This window comes from Pungitius pungitius, chromosome 12, assembly GCF_949316345.1.
Source record: "Pungitius pungitius chromosome 12, fPunPun2.1, whole genome shotgun sequence".
Taxonomy (NCBI): Eukaryota; Metazoa; Chordata; class Actinopteri; order Perciformes; family Gasterosteidae; genus Pungitius; species Pungitius pungitius.
In genome coordinates, this window is record NC_084911.1 from 13,927,485 (window position 1) to 13,950,088 (window position 22,604).

General features: G+C 45.9%; 1 protein-coding gene across 1 annotated transcript; it reads left to right on the forward strand.

Annotated features, from left to right (window-relative positions):
- Positions 1-228: 228 nt before the first annotated feature.
- Positions 229-3,396, forward strand: LOC119219433 (uncharacterized). Its single transcript, XM_062566214.1, has 7 exons — positions 229-651; positions 1,014-1,361; positions 1,433-1,631; positions 1,900-2,123; positions 2,399-2,546; positions 2,649-2,758; positions 3,088-3,396. The coding sequence occupies exons 2-7, from the start codon at positions 1,104-1,106 to the stop codon at positions 3,394-3,396; spliced, it is 1,248 nt and encodes a 415-aa protein (XP_062422198.1). The 5' UTR covers positions 229-651; positions 1,014-1,103.
- The last annotated feature ends 19,208 nt before the right edge of the window (positions 3,397-22,604 follow it).

Genomic DNA, 22,604 nt, shown 5'->3' on the forward strand with positions numbered 1-22,604 from the left:
CCAACTTTCGGAGGAGCGACGCGGTGCACCGGCGAGGGGGAAGAGCCACCTGGGACACGGCAGGAAACGGCTGCACCCGGCGTGCGGAGGGTCCGGGCCGGCCTGATTATTTAAAATCTTTCACATCGTCCGGCGCTCGTCCAGGATGCGCTTAAGCACCTGTTCACACGTAACCCCCCCCCCCCCCCCCCCCCTAAAAACATTTTCTCATCGAATCTACACGATTCATGTAGGTCACCTATTTTGTTTTCAAAACGGCGATTGAGCCCAAACCGCCGCATTTCAACTCAAAATAGGTAATGTACGTGAATCGTGTAGATACGGTACAGGTGTCTTAACGGTCGTTATCTACCGGACCGAATAGCAACTCTGATTTTAATATAGCTTTAATAAATATACCATATATAAAAACATTTTTGTGTTAGCACTGGGAAAATGTTGACTGGAGCAAAATCAAATCAAATTTGCCCATAATTGAAAAGCTCAGTATTCAGTATCTTGGCACTAACTGTATATTTTTCTATAGCTGCCAGGATTGGTGAAGACTTACTGCCTTCCCTCTCTCGAGATGAAATCAACGATCTGTTTCCTGGTCCTGAAAACTTTCACAGGCGGCGGGCTATATGGCTTGCTGTAAATAAAGATAAAAAGGTCAGTTCTATGTTATGCACATTAATTTAAGCTATGATCAAATGTAGTATGGCCTACAGTGCATCCAAGTGCGTCCATACATCTATGTGACACCATCAATTTATGAATCTTTTCATTTTAAAATGTATTAGCCAAAACGTTTAGTCAGTTTAACAATAGTGTAAGTCCTTCAGCTTGATCTTTGTTTTTTCAGGGCTTTTGCAGAAATAAGTACATAGATTTGCTGTTATATAACAGTTTAGTGCTATTGCACAAGGGTGTCGTTGGGCTTTACATTTTGGCTGGGCCAAAGAGCAAAACTAATTGTGTGGTAATATATTATGACAGAAAGTTATCCTATGAAAAATGTAAATGTATTTTAGGTGGAGACTGCTGCGGAACTACCACTGCCATCAGTGACTGGAGGCAGTAGTCTTTCACAAGAAGAGCCCAAAATTTCTAAGTTTGTGGTTATGTCCAGCCCGGAATTCATAGTTTACACAGACAGTGAACTTGAACAGGTGCGACGTGCCTACTTTGAGCAGAAACGGATGGGGACTGAGAACATTGTGGAGTTATCTAAGGAGCTCTTCTGCCGGCTCATAAGAAACACCATGTGTAATATGATCGCAATTGCAAGAGCTACAGAAGATGCCAGATATCCCACCAAACCAGAGGTCAATGCCATGGCAAAGCGGTTGGTGGAGTATTATCCGATGGTACAACACTGGGTATGTATTTTTTTATCTCCCCTTTTGATTGTGAAAACATTGTCTGAATGTTTACTGTTTTTACCTGGCAGGAGTATGTTGCCAAAAAGCTCATGAAGAGGCTTTCAAATGTAAAAAGCCCAAAGAAGGCTGTTCCTCCTGCAAAGAAACAACGGCAGGAAATCGAGGAAATGACAACGAGTGACTACGACGGGGATTCGAGTGCTTCTACGGTCATTCTTCAGCAGTCCCCAGTCAGAGCCAGCACCCCAGTTCAACACCTGAATAACAGTTATGAGTCTATATCTTTAACTTAATACACTTGTTGTGATGCATTTTAATTTTGAGATGTGTGGGAGAGATTGCTATGCTAAATCTACCAACAAAAGAAAATATAGTCCATGGGAAATGCAATTGCCTTGCAAAAGTATTAGTCAATCTTTTGACTTTTGTCATCCCAGGACTGAGTCCTGTTACCTGCTATCGTCTTCCTACTTAATTAAGAAATCTAATGTTGCTTTTTCCCTCTAACCCCACCCTCTATTTTTATTCTTTTCAGGTGGTTCGGGCGACGTCCTAGACAGCCAGAAAACCCAGGCAAGGCACTACACGACACTGCAACAGATGTGCCGGTCCAACAAGCCAAACAAAGCTTCAGTAACCCATTTGCTGAACTTGGAGTTTGAGTCAAGAAGACTCTTCATAACCTCTGACACTCTAAAGGAGCAAGACCGACCCAGCAAGATTCTGGAGGCCTATTCTTGTTTCAAAGACTTGGATCATGTAAGTAAATCCCGTCGTATCAAGTTTCTACCTTTTTGTATAGCTTTCGATACAGATTTGGGGCCATAAGGGGCCTTTTAAAATAACAATTTCTTATGTTCACCACCACACAGCAAATTACAATGTATATAAAACCATTCTTATTTTTTCATATGTAGTGTCTCAACTGTGCACTGGAAAAGCAGTTGATTTTATTTCTTATTGTACATTTGTATAGTCACAATAAAGGGCATTATGTTATAACCATTGGGTTTTGTTTTGTTAATGTCTTTCAGGTCTTAGATGAGTTGCAAAGGATAATACAGCCAAACAATGCCCACTACGTCTCAGAAATGAGGAATAGATGGAACGACTTTTTTTCAAAGGTCCAATTTTATGGGGTGATGAAAAAAGTGATGAAGCCCCCTAAAACATTGGATGGAGGTGAGATCACTGTATACCTTGATTTGTCCACGTATATATTTCTGAGATCTCATGATGAGTGGTTATTCACACTGCCTTGTGTTGTGCTTTCTGTCAAAAAAGTGGAACATGCCACTGCTGTTTTCAGAGCCCTGCCACTGCTCTTTCCATCCAGCACTTTGCCACCGAAGAAGCTAGGCGCATGCAGCGAGGCGGTTTTCCATGTCCTTACGGTGAGACTTGAAGTATATAATTTCAGTTACTCATGCACACCATGTTAGGGCTGCTTGATTATGGAAAAAAAAAACATGATTATTTTGGTCATTATTGAAATCACAATTATTCAACATAGAAAATATCCGTTTTGACAAACAGCTACAAGTTGGACAACCATAATTCGCCTTTAATGTCCTTGCTCATTTTACTAACAACAACAAAAATACAAAAAGGAACATTACTATGTGTTTTCATGTTGGTTTTGAGCGATATGCACTTATCTGTTTAGTCCAGGAGCAGGTTTGTGTTACTTGTGATTTCCTAAACTTCTGCTCTTGTCATCTAGGCTTCAGAGAACCCAGACACATACTTGAGCAAGCGGCCCGTGGCTTGTCCAGTTATGCTCGTCTGTGGGGATAACTGCATGATTGCAATTGGAAACACACCAGTGACCACCTTTGACAGGAAGAAGTTTGATGAAGGCCTCCTTTACCTTTTGGGGTATTATTATTGTCTGCACCTCACTTATCCAAAGTTCATTTCCACCATGCTCTCAGTATTGCAAACTGAGGTTCTCCAGGACTCCCTGCATGACCAAGATTCAACTGCTTCCTACAAAAAAGCCATTGCCGAGTGGAGGGCCTTCATTGAGTGATTGACTATCTCCAACATTTCTTTTCAGTTTGAGAGTCAGACTCGTTAGCCGCGTTTGTTGATGTCATTGGACGTCCTTTAATGAGTAAGTGCATTACTCTGAGAAAATTGTTTCGGTTCGAGGAAAAATATGTTGCTGTCAGTATTCCAGCTGAAACGTTTTATTTTTATTCTAACTGTTCTGAGGCTGGAATACCTGCATATTTTCAAAGTACTTGGTATTGGTGTGATGGTCCTGGACTCAGTGAGGGGATTGATGGATGCAACACTTGAGTGAGAAAGAACTGCATTAAAGAAGTAAATGCTAAAACAAGATGCTTCTGTTGACTTAATTTGAGACTATCGAACTTGGTTTCATTGTGCTGTTTTAATATATTGTCATAAACTTTTTTTTGGCAAGTTATTAACCTTACTTCAAGGTATTATTTCTTAAAGTCAGCTAAAATAAATTAACAAAAGGCTTATTTTAAGATTTTTGCTAATCTTATTTGAAGATACACATTCTAATGGTCAGCTAATTTAGAGCCTAAATTCCTCATTTTGAGTTACTCTGTCTCAAATAAATTGCTTGTATTAAGCTGAGTGCTTAAATTCTAGACACATTAAGATTTTTCAGTGGCTAGACTTTTTTTCTAGTTTTAAGAATTCTAACATAGTCAAATTGTCTAACCCCATTGGCAGATTTTTTTGCTCAATACAAGATCCTTTGACTAGATTTAGGAATATTTGGCTTATTTCTAGAGTGGCCTTTTTTGCAGTGTACTACCTGTCCTTTAAAATAAAGAAAGATTGGAAGCTCTGATCCTGAGTCCGAGTCTCCTTCCAGGGTCCAGGCGTGACAGAATACCTCACACTGTATTCAAATGGAACCATCGGAGCTCCAACTTCGGCTCGCCCAGCAGGAGGAACGAGTTGAGGAGCTATGCCAGCTCCTACGCCAGTCCGCCACACCGGCGGTTCAACCCGCCATTCCTTCGGCATCCACCGGACCCGCCCCGATGGCTATGCCGGGAAAGTATGATGGCTCTCCTGGCAAATGCCTGGGATTCCTCATGCAGTGCGGGATGTATATCGCCCACCACTCTGCAAACTACCAAATGGAGAAGGACAGAGTCGACTTCGTCATCTCCCTGTTAACAGGAAGAGCCCTCGATTGGGCAACGGCCCTCTGGTCAGCGGGAGCCCCAGAACTTCTGTCTGAGCAACATTTTCAAGCACAGTTTAAAGAGGTGTTTGACCACCCCATTACCGGGAAAACCACGGGAGATTTGCTGTGCGAAATCCGGCAGGGCTCGCAAACGGTGTCAGATTACGCCCTGAGGTTCCGGACCCTCGCCGCTGGCAGCGGGTGGAGCGAGACCGCACTCCTGACCATCTACCGTCGCGGTCTCCGTCCTGAACTCCAGGCCGAACTGGCGTGCCGAGGGGATGTCACCCAGCTTGGCGATTACATCCGAGTGTCCATTAGCGTGGGACACCTCCTCGAGTCCCGACGATCCCCACGAGCCGGTTTTCCATCAGAGCCCACCTTTCCGGTAACACCTCCTCTGGCCGACGAGGGACCGGAGCCGATGCAGTTAGGTCGCCTGCCCCTGTCTCCAGCGGAGAGAATAAGGAGGATCAGGGAGCAGTTGTGCTTGTATTGTGGCGAGGCGGGACATCTCCTTCGGAACTGCCGACTCCGACCCCCCCGTCAGAAGGATGGCTGGACCTACACCTCCGCCAAGGTAGGACTGTCTCCAGTGTTAAACATGTCACGTCAACAACTAACCCTACCTACTGTTTTATCGTTGGGGAAAATGAAGCAGGAGGTACGTTGGTTGGTGGACTCGGGGGCGGCAGGGAATTTTATGGACCAACACTTGGCTCACCGTTTATCTGTGCCCCTCATCCCGGTGCGTCCTCCACTCCGAATCAACGCCTTGGATGGGCAGCCCCTGGGCACCGGAATGATTATGCACCAGACGGCTAACATCACTCTGCGGGTCGGAGCGCTGCACGAGGAGGACATAAGGTTCTTCATAGTGTCCTCTCCCCGGAAACCTCTGATCCTAGGACACCCGTGGCTTGTGCTCCATGACCCTGTGATTTCGTGGAGACAAGGTGAGTTACTGACCTGGTCTCCTGAATGTATGTCCAGATGTCTGAACGTCACCTGCCGAGCCACCTCGGTGGAGGCAGCCACGGCTACAAAGACCCAGGCAGTACCCCCCTGCTACGAGACACTCCAGGAGGTATTCAGCAAACAAAAAGCCGCAGAGCTGGCTCCCCATCGACCATGCGATTGTGCTATCGAGCTGCTGCCAGAGGGACCGCTGCCGAGGGGCCGGATATACGCGCTGTCCCTACCAGAGGAGGAGGCCATGAACCGGTACGTCGAGGAATCCCTGCAGCAGGGCATCATCCGCCCCTCCACGTCCCCGGCCGCTTCAAGCTTCTTCTTCGTGGGAAAGAAAGATGGAGGGCTCCGTCCGTGTATCGATTACCGGGCATTGAATGCGATCACAGTGAAGAACCGGTTCCCTCTGCCCCTCATCCCCGCGGCCTTGGAACAGGTAGGAGGGGCAAGCATATACACTAAGCTTGATCTCCGTAGCGCTTACAACTTGGTGCGCATCCGGGAGGGCGATGAATGGAAAACGGCTTTCCTGACGGCAAGAGGGCATTACGAGTACCTGGTGATGCCTTACGGGCTCACAAACGCCCCCGCAGTATTCCAAGCCTTTATGAACGAACTCTTCCATGACATGATAAATCGGTTTCTTATTGTGTACATTGACGATCTGCTCATTTACTCCCACAGTATGGAGGAGCACGTCCAGCAGGTGCGTTTAGTGCTACAGCGTCTGCAGGCCAACCAACTCTACGTGAATGCGGAGAAAAGCCTGTTCCACGTCTCAACGCTCACCTTCCTTGGATACGTGCTTTCGCCAGGAGGGGTCGCCATGGACCAAGGCAAGGTAGACGCGGTGCACAACTGGCCTACACCCAACACCGTAAAGGAGCTCCAGCGGTTCCTGGGGTTCTCCAATTACTATCGAAGATTCATCCGGAACTTCGGGGCAATGGCTGCTCCACTTACCGCCCTTACGAGCCAGAAGAAAGGCAAACTCCCATGGTCTGACGCAGCCCAGAAGGCGTTCGACACCCTTAAGCTGGCGTTCACCTCAGCTCCCGTGCTGAACCAACCGGACCCCGACCGCCAGTTTATTGTCGAGGTGGACGCCTCCGAAGAAGGGGTCGGGGGTGTTCTATCCCAACGCACGGGGAGTCCCCCCAAGGTGCACCCATGTGCGTTCTTTTCAAAGAAACTGTCCCCGGCGGAAAGAAACTACGACGTGGGCAACCGGGAACTGCTAGCCATCAAACTCGCCCTGGAAGAATGGAGGCATTGGCTAGAGGGAGCTCGGCACCCCTTCATGGTCCTGACTGATCACCGCAACCTGGAGTATCTGAAAGGGGCAAGACGGCTAAACCCGCGTCAGGCCCGGTGGGCCTTGTTCTTCACGCGCTTCCAGTTTACCGCGTCGTACCAGCCCGGAGAGAAGAACGCAAAGGCGGACGCACTCTCACGACTATACGGGTCTCCGGCGTCTATGGGCGATCCCGAACCCATCCTACCGGACTCATATTTCGTCGGCCCCATCCACTGGGAGCTCGAGTCCGTCATCCAGGACGCGCTCCGCACAGACCCAGCACCACCTGACACCCCTGCCAACCGGGTCTATGTCCCCGCATCAGTGCGACCTCAACTCGTCCAGTGGAGTCACACCTCGTTGGGATCAGGACATCCAGGCATTACCCGAACCACTCAGCTCTTGTCCCAGAAATACTGGTGGAATTCGTTGGCCTCCGACGTGCGGGACTACGTGCTATCCTGTCCGGTCTGTGCACAAATTAAAACCCCCCGTCAACTCCCCGCCGGGGAGTTAGTACCGCTGCCCACTCCCCAGAGACCGTGGTCCCATGTGGCAGTGGACTTCCTCACCGACCTACCGGCGTCAGAGGGGTTTACTACTATTTTAGTCTTAGTCGACAGGTTCTCTAAAATGTGTCGCTTTATACCCCTGTGTAACCTTCCTTCAGCCATAGAGATGGCAGAGTGTCTGTTCCTCCAGGTGTTTCGCCCGTTCGGCCTTCCAGAAGAAATCATCTCAGACAGAGGTCCTCAGTTCACGTCTCAGGTCTGGAGGGCGTTCTGCAACCGGCTGGGAATAAAGGTGAAGCTGACGTCCGGATACCATCCAGAGACCAACGGCCAAACCGAAAGACTCATCCAGGAACTGGGGAAGTACCTTCGTGGTTATTGCTTACAACATCCACATGATTGGTCCCGGTACGTGGCCTGGGCAGAATACGCACAGAACTCTACATTCCACTCGTCATTACGATTAACCCCGTTTCAGTGTGTGCTGGGATACCAGCCCCCATTGTTTCCCTGGGACACTAGGCCCGGTCCCGTACCGGCCGTAGAGGACTGGTTCCAACGCAGTGGCGAAGTCTGGGAGACCGCCCATCGTCACCTCCGCCAAGCCGCCAGCACGCAAAAGAAGTTCGCAGACCGACGACGCCGGCCCGCTCCCAGCTACCAAACGGGTCAGAGGGTGTGGCTATCCACGAGAAACTTGAAGCTGCGTCTGCCCTGCCGGAAGCTGTGGCCACGATACATCGGACCATTCAAAATCACCCATCGCATAAACCCGGTAACCTACCGACTGCTTCTACCTAAACATTATCGAATCTCGTCAGCATTTCACGTGTCTCTTCTGAAGCCTGTCCATGCTAGCCCTCTCCATCCATCTCTACCGACACCAACGCCACCTGCCCCACTGGAGATAGATGGGGGTCCGGCATACGCTATCACGGCGGTGCTGGATTCCAAACGTCTGCGGGACGGCCTCCATTACCTGGTGGACTGGGAAGGATACGGCCCTGAAAAACGATCATGGATCCCGGCCCGGGATGTCCTCTCCCAAGAACTAATAGAGGAGTTTCATCGGATGCGCCCGGATCGCCCTGCACCTCGCCCGCGGGGTCGCCAGCCGTCTACAGTGGCTCGACCGTCAGGAGCCGGCCGTGGAGGAGGGGGCTCTGTGAGGTCTCAACCCCAGCGTGACGGCAGGAGGCCACTAGGGGGAGCCAAAGAACGCGTCCTCCGGAGTCAATCACCGGAATTCTAAACACCTGCGAGAGAGAGATACCTATAAAAGCAGCCCGACGCAGCGGGCAGGTTGTGAGGTATTGAATGTACACTTCTCTGCTGAACCGCTTTTTGATTATCTACCCCTAAACCCCTTAGAACCTGTAACTCGACCTTCCGCCTGCCTCTGACCACGAACCTGCCTATTCCTCTGGACCAGAACCATCTGTTGCCTCCCGCGTTGCCGACCTACTGCCTGTCTTCGGAATTCCCACTTAGATTTGTCCCGGAACATAGTTACTACCTGTCCTTTAAAATAAAGAAAGATTGGAAGCTCTGATCCTGAGTCCGAGTCTCCTTCCAGGGTCCAGGCGTGACACTTCCCAATGTACAAAGAATTGAAAAACACAAACAAGGGCACAATTCAAACCTGAAAAACAATAGTTGTATTCATATAGGAATCCATTTATTTATTAGATGATAAGCGCGAAGAGGAGGAGAACCAACATGCTGGCGATAGCTGACCTGAAGGCTATGCTTCAGGAAGAAGATAAAGATGAGTAGTCGGTGGTATATAACACTTACAACCAGTTTCAGGTACACATTGTTAAGTGTGGATGAACAATACATAGACAGAAAGCAATAATAGCACAATACAAAATAAAAAACGCAAAGTTGTCACAAAGGGTCAAAAATAAGATAAAGATCTGACAGACTAATGAGGTATACATGAGTGGTCCACACTCACGAAGACCTTTCTTACATGTTAGTGTAATTTGGGTCACTATTGCACACTGGGTGCATTACTCCACAGAGGGATTAGGTCACCACTCTCTGTCCCATTATCACCGGGGGTCAGACATGGTTATAGTTTATTCACTATGTCTGACTGGAGATGTGGAAGTTCTGTTCTATGTTCATGCTGTTAGTGTTGTGTTCTATCTGAGGCAAGGTGCAATTTGTTTAACTTTGTACATTTGCAGTTAAATAATTTTATTTGCTTTTATTTAACAGATGTTCATGAGAGGTTTGGGCTGTGTTACATGAATCAGTACAAATACAAGGATGGCATTACTTAATTTAATTACCTACAATAGAAAAGGAATAAACAACCCAATTAAAAGAAAAAATATACTAGGACAGTTGAAGAAAATGCAGTGCTCTATAGCCTTACTTCAAGAAACTCACCACACAGAAACAGAACATCAAAAATTAAAAAGGGAATGGGTGGATCAGGTGTACAGTAGCTCTTATAGGAAACGTGAAAAGAGAGGTGTAGCTATACTATTTAGTAAGTCTGTGTACTTTCATTATGAAAATGTTTTCCAGGATACGGAGGGTCGCTACGTTATGGTCATAGGGAGGATGGCTGGTATAAAATTAACTCTTTTGAATGCTAATGCACCAAATGAAGATTGTCCACAATTTTTCAAAAAGCTTGCACTTTTGGTAGCAGATCATGGGGAGGGTCTTCTGTTAATGGATGGGGACTTAAATTGCGTACTGAATAATAGAATAGATAAATTACCATCATCCTCAAAACCTCAAAGCAGAATGTCAAAAAGTTTAATGAATATGATGAAGGAATGAGGGTTGATAGATGCTTGGCGACATCTTCATCCAAAAGAGAGACTTCACCTTTATCTCACAAGTGCATGGAAGCTATTCACGGTTGGATCATTTTTTGGTGTCCAAAAAGGACACAAATACCGAGTTAAAAACTGTGTTATTGGGCCGATGACCATCTCAGATCATAGCCCTCTACAGATTACACCTGATTTGGGGTTGGAGCTGAATATGAAGTATTGGAGAATTAACGTTTCATTATTGACAGATGTTCTATGGGATGCAGGAAAAGCTACAATAAGGGGGAAAATAATATCTATAGGATCAAAGTTAAAGAGGGACAGACTTAAAAAACAAGTGGAGTTAGAAACTGAAATCAAGAGATTAAAAAATGAACATAAACAAAGTGGAAAACAAGAAATATTTAATAAACTTAAAGAGAATAGAGCCAAGTTAGATGAGATTCTGACATAAGGCAGAGGGTGCCCTTAGGTTTGTTGACAGAAAATACTATGAATTAGGAAACAAGGCTAGTAGGTTATTATCATTCCAACTACAAAAGGCACAAGCTAGTTGAACAATTCCTAAAATTAAACAACCTTATTCTAACGATGTCGAAACTAGCCCAAAAGCAGTAGTAAATGCCTTTGCCAAATATTATGAACAGCTATATAAGGGTCAACATCAGGAATTAAAAGAAGAAAAAATGCACGATTTCTTTAAAAATCTGAAATTAGACAAGCTGACGGAGGATGAAGTCTCTGCGTTAGTAGAGCCAATTAGAGAAAAGGGGGTGAAAGAAACGATTTTTAAATTAAAAAATAACAAAACGCCAGGAATAGACGGGTTCGCAGGAGAATATTACAAAGTGTTTGCTGATGAGCTCACTCCAGTACTATGCAAGTTATAGAATTATGTGTTAAATTCAGGGGACCCTCCAGAGTTGTGGTCTGAGGCTATCATCACAGTCGTGCATAAGGAAGGAAAAGACCCATTGCAGTGTTCTAGTTATCAACCTATTAGCCTCCTGTGTGTGGATTATAAAATATTAACATCTATTTTAGCAACTAGAGTACAAAAATACATTAGGAAAATAGTAAAATCAGATCAGAGAGGGTTCATTTCAGGTCGCCAAGGGACAAATAATATAAGGAGAGCATTAAACTTGCAGTCACTCATGGCAAAGGGTACTCAAAAGTCAATGCTTCTCGGCTTAGATGCTGAGAAAGCATTTGATCGGGTAGATTGGCGGTTTTTAGAACAAACATTAATTCAATTCAATTCAATTCAATTCATTTTATTTTGTATAGCCCAAAATCGCAAATTACAAATCTGCCTCAGAGGGCTTTACAGTCTGTACACATGCAACATCCTCTGTCCCGAAAACCTCACATCGGCACAGGAAAAACTCCCCAAAATATGAAAAAACCCTTCAATGGGGAAAAAAGGGAAGAAACCTTAGGGAGAACGTCAGAGGAGGGATCCCTCTCCCGGGATGGACAGACTGCAATGGATGTCATGTGTACAGAATCAACAATGTAAAAGATGTACAATACATTCAATTTCTCTAACAGAAATGATACAAGTAATTGCAAGTAGCAGAACAGGTGTACGGCAGGATCACTGCAGGGACAACCACCATCAGGTCGAACCACCATCCACAGAGGCTTCTGTGGGGAGGGAGAGCAGAAAGATGTTGGTTTATGATGACAGTAATATGAATCATATTTAAAGTAATGATGATGGCAGCAGCAGGTGTCAGCAGAGCCATGCCAGGAGTCAGAACCGGGGTCCGCCCGAAACTATGATCCATGGAGACCTGCTAGGTGAGAAAGCACAAAAAACTCCCGGAAAGAAGCTTAATTATTGATGTACATTAATAAAACATGGATGATTGTGGAAGGAGAGAGTGAGAGTGTGAGAGTGAGAGAGGGGCTCGGTGTGTCCTAAGAAGTCCTCCGGCAGTCTAAGCCTAGAGCAGCTTAACTAAGGGCTGGTCCAGGCTAACCTGAGCCAGCCCTAACTATAAGCAATATCAAAGAGGAACGTTTTAAGCTTTATCTTAAATGAACTGACCGAGTCTGCCCCCCGGACTGAAAGTGGAAGCTGGTTCCACAAAAGAGGAGCTTGATAACTGAAGGCTCTGGCCCCCATCCTACTTTTTAAAACTCTAGGAACCACAAGTAGCCCAGCATCTACAGAGCGCAGATGCCTTGTAGGGCAATACGGTGTAACAAGCTCTTTAAGATAAGACGATGCCTCACAAGCAAGTGCCTTGTAGGTGAGGAGAAGTACACAAAAGAAAAGTGGTTCGGGAGGAATTAGCGGCTATGTTGGAGATGGGGGTAATAGAAGAGTCCAACAGCCGGGTGGGGGATGTTGACTATGAGGTGGTGCGGTCTGACAGGGGCGGTGCTACACAAATATACCACCTCAACCTCCTGAAATCCTGGAGGGAGGTGGAGTCTGTTTCTCTGATTTCCACAGTATCGGAAAGAGAGGACCTGGGGCCGGAGGTGCCAAAAGCGGTTAATCCCACCCCGCTCCCGTGTGAGGGTCGTCTCTCTGAGGACCAGAGAGCAGACATTGCCCAGTTGCAGAAGCGGTTTGCTGATGTGTTCTCCCCCCGGCCAGGCCGGACCGACCTGACCGAATCGAGACTCCCCCGGGGGTGACGGTAAGGTCACGACTCTATGGACTACCCGAACACAAAAGAAAAGTGGTTCGGGAGGAATTATCGGCTATGTTGGAGATGGTCACGACCCTATAGACTACACGAACACAAAAGAAAAGTGGTTCGGGAGGAATTAGCGGCTATGTTGGAGATGGGGGTAATAGAAGAATCCAACAGCGCCTGGTGCAGCCCCATCGTTCTGGTGGCCAAGAAGGATGGGACTGTGCGGTTCTGCGTGGACTACCGCAAGGTAAACGACGTGCCACGATCCGACGCCTACCCAATGCCCCGGGTCGACGAACTCCTGGACCGGATGGGCACTGCACGTTACTTTACGACCCTGGATTTACGCGGTGCTGGGGTCGCTGAGGCGTGCCGGGCTCACCGCCAACCCGGGGAAGTGTGCAGTTGGACGGAGGGAGGTACGGTATCTGGGGTACCACTTGGGGGGTGGGCAAGTGCGTCCTCAGGTGGACAAGACAGCGGCAATTGCAGCCTGCCCGCACCCCAAGACAAGGCTGGCGGGTTACTATAGACGGTTCATCGCCGGCTTTGCGGGCCTCACCAGCCCCTTGACCGACCCGCAAAGGTGCGTCAGATCCGGTCCAGTGGTCGGAGCAGTGCCAGCGGGCGTTTGAGAAGGTAAAACAGACTCTCTGTGGGGAGCCGCTTCTCCACACACCCAACTTTTCTCTCCCTTTTGTCCTGCAGACCGACGCATCGGACAGGGGGTTGGGGGCCAGGAGGTGGAGGGGGTCGACCGCCCCGTGGTCTACATCAGCCGGAAACTATCGGAGAGGGAGGCCAGGTACAGCACGGTGGAGAAGGAGTGCCTGGCCATCCGGTGGGCGGTGGACTCCCAGCGCTACTACCTCCTGGGACGCTCATTCACCCTCTGTTCGGACCACGCCCCGCTCCAATGGCTCCACCGCATGAAGGATACTAACGCCCGGATCACTCGGTGGTATCTGGCCATGCAGCCGTTTAACTTCAAGGTGGTCCATAGGCTGGGGACGCAGATGGTCGTGGCGGACTTCGTCTCCCGCCCTCTGGAGGGAGGGGGGGGGAGTAAGCTAGGCCGGACGGCTCCCCGGCCTAAGTCGGGCGGTGGGGGTATGTGGTGGCGGGCGTGGTTTCGGCTCGGCTGCAGGGGGGAGAGAGGGGGAGTGGCTCGGGGAACGGTGCCAGCTGGGAACGCTTGGCAACCAGCTGGCGACAATTAACATGTGTCCTCTCGCCCCACTCAAGAGACAGTGCGAACGAGCGAGCATGAGGCCGGTGTGTTGCAGCGAACAAACGAAAAATAAAGCACTTGAGTCTTGTCACCCATCTGTAGCTTTAGGTTGGAGAAATGTGGTAAAATAGGGGACCATACACACATATTTTGGGATTGTCCAATAGCCCTTACGTACTGGGGAAATATCAAAGAGGAGATGGAGAAAATTGTAAAAAGAGAAGTACCATCGAATGTACAGTTTTTCTTATTGGATGTTATATCAGTGGATGATGTCAATGATGACCAAAGATACATTTTACATGTACTACTGCTAATTGCCCAAAAAACATTACTGTTAATAGGAGGTCTGTGAAATCACCAACTGTTACTGAGTGGAAACAGAGACTGAAGCATTACATTAAATGAGAAATTAGTGAAAATTGAGCCTGTAAAAGAATTGGAACTGGATAAAGATTGCCAATACAGGCGTCGCCCTTCCCAATCTACGCAACATTGATGCCACCTGTGCAGGCGGATTGACGGAGATTGTTAAAACGGGAAGCTAATTGCTTTCCTTTATGGATTTCTTCCAATTTTCTCCCCAAAGAAGATTTTTTGGGGAGTTTTTTCTCCTGTCAGGTATAAGATCAGCAACTGGATGTGAGGCAAATATCTTGAGTAATGCACACTGTGGTGGCGGGCGTGGTTTCGGCTCGGCTGCAGGGCGGAGAGAGGGGGAGTGGCTCGGGGAACAGTGCCAGGTGCAAACAATAATAACCAGCTGCCGGTGATTGTGTGTGTGTGTGTGTGTGTGTGTGCTCTCCCCTACTTAAGCAGTAAGCGAGGGAGGGCACGGAACGACGAGCGAGCCGGACGCCGGCGTGGTTTTGCCCGGAAATAAAACAAATAAAAAGCATTATATCCCTCGACCCTGGCCTCAACTCACTTTGTCCGGAGCCTGAACGACCCACATCCCGTACACACACACATACTTTGACATAAGGGAAGATGTTACTTGTGTTTGTTTAACTTAGGCCTTTTATTGTTTTGGTGAAAGTGTCAAAAACCTGCTGTGTTAGTCAAATGTTAGAAAGGTGTTAGAAAGTTTAAAGGGGTGTAATGTTAAAAAAATATTGACTACATTTAGTTATATTGTTGTAGCAGTTCAAATGCTTTTTGGACCTTAGTGAACACAGTCTCCTTGTTGTCATTGTAGCGTGCATGCGCTGTCTGTTCTGTGGAGAGTCATGGCCGATTAAACAAGTGAACGCTACGCAACATGAGGTCCGCTTAATCAATACACAATAATTTTAGAGTATTTATAGCTGAAAAGTCAATAAACCTGTTCCAGGAGAAATACATCTATTTAACCTCTAGACATCAAAGCTTAGAGATTGGTTCATACTTGCCATAGTGAAGAAAATTACATGATGACCAGGTGAATTTTTCTAACTTGTCGTGCGATCTCAAAACTATCACTAATAAAAGTTCACTAATAAAAACATAATAAAGCATAATACAAACCAATCATTTTAAGATGCCTTAGAAACAGTACATCAGATCTACAACTGAATAAATACTTTACATGATCCTCAACCTTGGTTTCATTCAATGCATTTCAAACTTGACTTATTTCTTTAGAGGACTTGTTATGAAGGCAATAAGTCATAGTCCAAGTCCATGCGATATGAGTCTAGAGGTCATTAAAATCCCTCCTCAGCATTGTGGTCAGTTTATGTTTCACAGATGACAGCCTGTTGGGTATCTTTGGGTTACGCTCGTTCTCTTTTGGATTCCTTTAAGTTAATTTAATTTGTTTGGGAGATTAATGTAATGCAAGAGTTTAAAGGCCTCCGCTCATGACAGTTTTACTATGTTGTTAAATGAAATTTAACATGAAAAAATGCAGTTTTACATGAGAGACCACTTAAAACGTGCTATAAGATTCACCTCAAAGACACATTTTGTTAAATAATATCAACTTGCAGTAAACATGTACTCGTCCCTCACCCCACTCCCTCAAACCTCCAATCTTTTTGTTTTGGGTTGGGTTTTGTCTCCAAAGTAATTTTCAACTATTTGTAAATGTAACGTTTTTAAAAAGTAATCAAACGTGGAATGCACTTTGAAGTTAACACTTGCCTATGAGATGAGGAAAGAAACGGATCCAGAAAGCATCATAACAGCTGTGTGGCCTTCAGGTTGTTGGTTTTCTTACCAAGCTCCTGGATGCTGAGACAGTATCCAAGCTGGCAGGGTGGCAGTCAGGTGGGGGACCAGGTGAGAGGCTGATCCTGAGGATGGTCCGCATGATGCCGGACCGGTAAGGCTCCGGGATCTGGACGCAATGTTGGGCCATCTGAGGGGAAACAATAACACAACCTTCAGCCCACTGATGCACACTGTGGTTTCTCACATCACATGTTGCATTAAAAAGTAGTAGGAGTGGATTCAAAGTAAATGTCATGCGATAAATGATCCACTAACAGAAGAATACGCAGTAAAATAAAAGTGTTTGCGATTGGTTCAGTGTTGTTACTGAAGGAGGTCTTACACATCTACTTGCTGCTGGTATCAAACCCATGAGCAGAGTTACCAATGATACAGTAATATAATTAAAATGACCCCTGACCTGCTCTGATATTTGTTTTCATCATTCATGAGCATATGGAGGACTCAGCAGTGTAAATATAGAAGAATATACACATGTCTATCAGCTGTTTTTTGCATTTCCATGTGTGTACATTATGAAAGTCAGGAAGCTTTATTCCAGTCAACACAGAGTCCATCTAACATTCACACTAGTTTCACACACACTACATATTTGAAGCTGTTTGGCTGATTGACTAAACGTCACTAACATGTCAGCACGTTGAGGGGAACAAATATCCTGTTGTGCTTGTTGTACTCTCTGCTGCTCATGGTTTTATTGTTCATCAAAGTGACAGGTTTCTGAACGAGGTGGAAAAAAGTCTCCCAATAAAAGAAAAACATCACTAGTAGGAACGAAACGTGGGAATTATGAACCCATTGAAATACAAAATAAATCTATTGTCATACCTGCACCACTTATTGATCAGTGTCACGTACAAGTTCTATAACGTGAAATATATCAACAACATCTTTAGTAGCATTTCTCACTTCAAGCTAACGTTAAAATGCTAAACGGTCGGCTCTATCAAGCTAACCAAGTTAGCAGCTTTAGTTTAAATACACTTCAACTTGCTCACAACACTCACAAGTCAATCGAAGTACTTTACGTTGCACTAATTATTTCAAATATGATACAAATTTTAGCATAAACATCGGTGTCTTTTGGGCTACAGAGAGGGTCAACGGTAGAATCCATGAAACAACAGTCGCTTAGAAAGTGCATACATCTCAATTGTTTCCTGCAAAACCTTCTTTTAACGTTGTCAGTAGGTCACAAGTAGACTTGTGGATGCAAAGACTCGCAGCTTTACGATTTTGTCGGGAGAGAGTAGAATTGTCTGCTTCTCTGACTGATAGAATGGGAGTTCCGTGCAGACGCTGTAATGTTCTAAAGATGCGCTGCGGTAACCATGGTAACAACGTCCGGTTCCAGCTGAGAACTGATCTTACCTCAGAGCTCCATCAGTCCTCCCCTGCAGAAACAGCTATCAATGCAGCTTCATGAGGAACATCCATATCGATCTGAGTTTAGACTCGCGGTCTCCTGTCATGTTAGAAAGAAACGTGACCTACCCATGGATTTGCCACCAATCATTCTCCACCCAGGCTGTTACCAAACGCTGTGTTATGAAGGTCAGATCCAACAGAAATGCATGTGTCCACTGAGACTAATGTTGAACAGGTTTCCTCCATTGTTGCTGTCAATCTAGAGACAGGATGCCGGACTTTCAGAATAAGTGAAGTGAAGTCAATGTGAGGTGAAAATGAAAACGTTTTCTGCATTTTGTTGGTTGTTCAGTTTTTTTCTGTGTGACAAATGTCTCCAAAGATATTCTATTGGCAGCCCTGTGCATTACACCTTGAGTACTTTTTTTTTGGAAAGTAGACTCGTGGAAACGTGGATATATTGTGCATAATAATTGGATGTCACATTTGAACCTACTGGTAGTAAAAGTGGTTCCATATGCAGAGGTGGTAGAAGACAGACACGTGCCTTGAGTGATGCCAGTGTCTCTGGAGCTGTTTTAGAAACCAGCACGTAAAATCACACGTGGTTTTTGTTTAATCAATACAACCAGAAGCACTACCGGCTCAGATTGTCATGAGGGAATGCTTCATAATTTGGAGGGTTTCCAAAACTATCAAAGAAAAAGCCATGCTTGTGTTTTGTGATATAAATAGCCAGCCAGTGCTCTCCGGGTTTATCAGAGGGGTGCGTGTTTACAATCGTCATAGCCGGATACTTGCGCAACTGCTCTCAATGTACTGTACCTCAGTACAATCTTCCTTTACTTTAGTCTCAAATAGTAGCACTTTAACTTATATATATATGGCTCTTATCTATAGCAAGTTGAAAATCTGCTTATTTGATTGCACTTCTTCTGGGTTTGTATCCTTATGGATGAAACAGACTTAATGTGGGTCGCTTTGGATAAAAGATCAGCTAAATAAATGCCATGAAAAAGGAGGCTCCTGCACTTGTGTGCCAGAAGGTGTGTTGATGTTTGGCATGCAGCAAAGGTGGGACCTTCACCTGCTGATAAAGTACTGCCTCAAGTACCTTATTATATTATAATACGGATACCAGCGAGATTATAAATAGTAAGTAAATTGCTGCCTTTCAGTAGAAAAAAGTATTAGCCACCAAATGCTATGTATTGCATTTGAGTAGCCAAGAGAAAAATAGTCCCTGTACGTGCATTTAAACAGCATTGGGTATCCTTGCACCTCAAAACTTCTCAATTTGAGCCAGGTCCACTCTGCATCTGGGTAGGATAAACATAGCTGATCTTCTCAACCCCTCAACATACATTTTTACATAACCTTTAAGATGATTGAAAAAAAATGAGTTGGTCAATAAGTCGGTCGCATTCAACAAAATGTTCGTGAATCGTAGTCTAATTTAAGACTTGTCGGCCGTGTGTTTGGGCCTATGCTAATCATTGTCACTATATCCTTATCTGAACATTTGGAATAATGGAGAATGCGGGCATCGATCCCGCTACTTCTCGCATGCTAAGCGAGCGCTCTACCATTTGAGCTAATTCCCCTTTACAAAGAGTGCCTGGGTTGAATTGCCGCAAGGCTGACACTGCATTTAAACGCTTTTAAAACCTCCCAGCACAATGAAAACATGCTTCTATATTGCCAATTATCAAATTATGCCGCAAACTCTGAACAAACAAGACGAGGTGGCCGAGTGGCTTAGGAGATTCACTGCTAATCCATTGTTTTCTGCATGCATGGGTTTGAATCCCATTCTCCTCGCATTCCACTTCTCTTTGACCTGCTACGTTTACGAGTCACCTCCACGAAATTCACATTTGTTGCCGTAGTTCCAATATGATTGGAGCAAAGGGCTCAGATTGTCAAGACCTCATCCAAAGCCAACCCTGTAATGCAACAGAGGATTGAAATTTGCAGCTGTCCTTTTTTCACTTAATCTTATTGTTTTCCACCAGTCGCAGGCAAAAATGTCTTCAAAATTACCTGGAAAATGCTCCTGTTGATCACAACACCTCGTGTATGGTTAGAGAAAACTCCTCAATTTGAGCTAGTTCCCCTATGCATCTGGGTAGGATAAACATAGCTGATCTTCTCAACCCCTCAACATACATTTTTACATAACCTTTAAGGTGATTGAAAAAAAATGAGTTGGTCAATAAGTCGGTCGCATTCAACAAAATGTTTGTGAATCGTAGTCTAAATTAAGTCTCTGCAGCCGTGTGTTTGGGGCTATGCTAACCATTGTCACTTTATCCTTATCTGAACATTTGGAATAATGGAGAATGCGGGCATCGATCCCGCTACTTCTCGCATGCTAAGCGAGCGCTCTACCATTTGAGCTAATTCCCCTTTACAAAGAGTGCCTGGGTTGAATTGCCGCAAGGCTGACACTGCATTTAAACGCTTTTAAAACCTCCCAGCACAATGAAAACATGCTTCTATATTGCCAATTATCAAATTATGCCGCAAACTCTGAACAAACAAGACGAGGTGGCCGAGTGGCTTAGGAGATTCACTGCTAATCCATTGTTTTCTGCATGCATGGGTTTGAATCCCATTCTCCTCGCATTCCACTTCTCTTTGACCTGCTACGTTTACGAGTCACCTCCAAGAAATTCACATTTGTTGCTGTAGTTCCAATATGATTGGAGCAAAGGGCTCAGATTGTCAAGACCTCATCCAAAGCCAACCCTGTAATGCAACAGAGGATTGAAATTTGCAGCTGTCCTTTTTTCCTTTAGTCTTAGCAAAATAGTCCCTGTACGTGCATTTAAACAGCATTGGGTCTCCTTGCATCTCAAAGCTTCTCAATTTGAGCCAGGTCCACTCTGCATCTGGGTAGGATAAACATAGCTGATCTTCTCCACCCCTCAACATACATTTTTACAAAACCTTTAAGGTGATTGAAAAAAAATAAGTTGGTCAATAAGTCGGTCGCATTCAAAAAACTGTTTTCGTAAAACGTAGTCTAAATTAAGACTTGGCGGCCGAGTGTTCTCGCATGATTGCCGTAGTTCCAATATGATTGGAGCAAAGGGCTCAGATTGTCATGAGGGAATGCTTCATAATTTGGAGGGTTTCCAAAACTATCAAAGAAAAAGCCATGCTTGTGTTTTGTGATATAAATAGCCAGCCAGTGCTCTCCGGGTTTATCAGAGGGGTGCGTGTTTACAATCGTCATAGCCGGATACTTGCGCAACGCCCTCTTAGGAAGGTGGTCACAAGCTAGAACTCCCATAAAATCTGTGCCGTTATAAACACGTTTTCGAACAACGCTTGTCAACTCTACGGTATTCATTGTAGGTTTTAGAAGTTATCTACCAACACTTGTCGTTGGTTTGATATCTCGATGACAGAGTCAAAAATAGAATAACAAATGTAGCTTAAGCGCAAATTCAGTCAGGAAGACAACCGGTCTGACTCTGTTTGCCTCCTTTGTAATTGCTCTATCAGCTGATTGGGGGCGTGCACATTTGAGTAACCACTCAGATTCTACACACTGTTTCCTTAAACCAATCACGTTGTCGTTGTCAATCTTTAAAAAGTGTTCTCCTCTCTGTTGGCGTCAGCTGTCATTTCAGCATGTAGCTGAAGCGAGGCGAAGCAAAGCAAAGCGTGCAATTAGCGGGTCCGGCACCACAGTGTTGCGGTAAACTCCAAACTCCGATTGGACGATGATCGATTGTGGAGAAACTAAATCAATAATCTGAGCCGTCGTGCAGCCCGCCGAGGTACCGGTGTAGTAGCACTCGCCTACGAGGCGCAGCAGGAAGCAGTCATGCTAAACGTAAGAGCGCGGTACCAAGCCTCCTCTGCCCAGGTGTGAGTGGGTAAGGCTCACAGCTGGCAGACGGGCGGAGTGAATCGGAAACAGACCATTATGTTTTTATGTACGTCATTCACCATAAGAGATAATCCAAGGCACAATAAATGGATTCAGCAGAGGGTACAGAACAAGAAGCAAGAGCGTACAAATAAGTAAGAAGCCAAACTACAAGTGCTTTAATAAGAGCCAGGGCATAAACAGTCGGGCGGTTGTTAAGGGGTTACGTTAGATCTCTCTGAGGGAGCGACACGCACCCGCTACGCGGGCTAACCGGGAGAGCGCTACGCCCCGGACGGGCTCTCCAGCTACTGCGGGACATCGAGGACGGGAATTTCCTTCATCTCCAACGCCTGGGAAACACGCAGCATTCAGCCTCTCAAAAGGCTAACACGCGGTAAGGCAAGTCGGCGCTCCCCATCCACGTTAAACTGCTAACGTAACGACACGCTCAGCTGAAGCTCCGCAATGCAAAGCTATACCCCGGTTAGCATTATCCGGCCGTCCTCTATGTGATGCTAGCGCAGCGTCTGGTTAAGTAAAGCACTGTTTAAAGTACCGCTCCACGGGGGAGCACGTAGCTCTGGCGTTGTTTGCGCGGTGTAATGTAATGTTTACCCTGAGAGGGAGCATGCGCTAGAGCTGGGTAGCGATCTCAGCGCGAACTACGGGAGTAATCGTTCTGCCACCAGTACCGTAAAGCTTTCAAAGTCCTCAGGCCCAGTCCACCGCATTGACTACAAGGAAGGGATCAGACTTGAGACTTTAATCAAAGCAATATGACAATGGTTATTGGTGACAGGAGTATTCAGTCCTGCAGTCATACGTGCACGGACCTGTTTCAATCTGTCTAGCAACAGCAATGAAAGGGCGCTTAATACAAAGCGGAACCGAGTGGAACCGAATATATAGTCTTTAAGAGCATTCTTGATTGGTTCACTATGAGGGAGGCGGCTCCATGTTTATGACCTTCGGAGAGCCCCATTGGAGCACAGGGATGTCCATCCCTTCAGGCTCTCTGATCATCACGTCTCCTGTTGTTCATGAGTTCATTGCATACTTGAGACCGTTTGTGTGAGACATGTTAGTCTCAATATTCTGTTTTATCTACAACTGACCCTGGGAGTGCG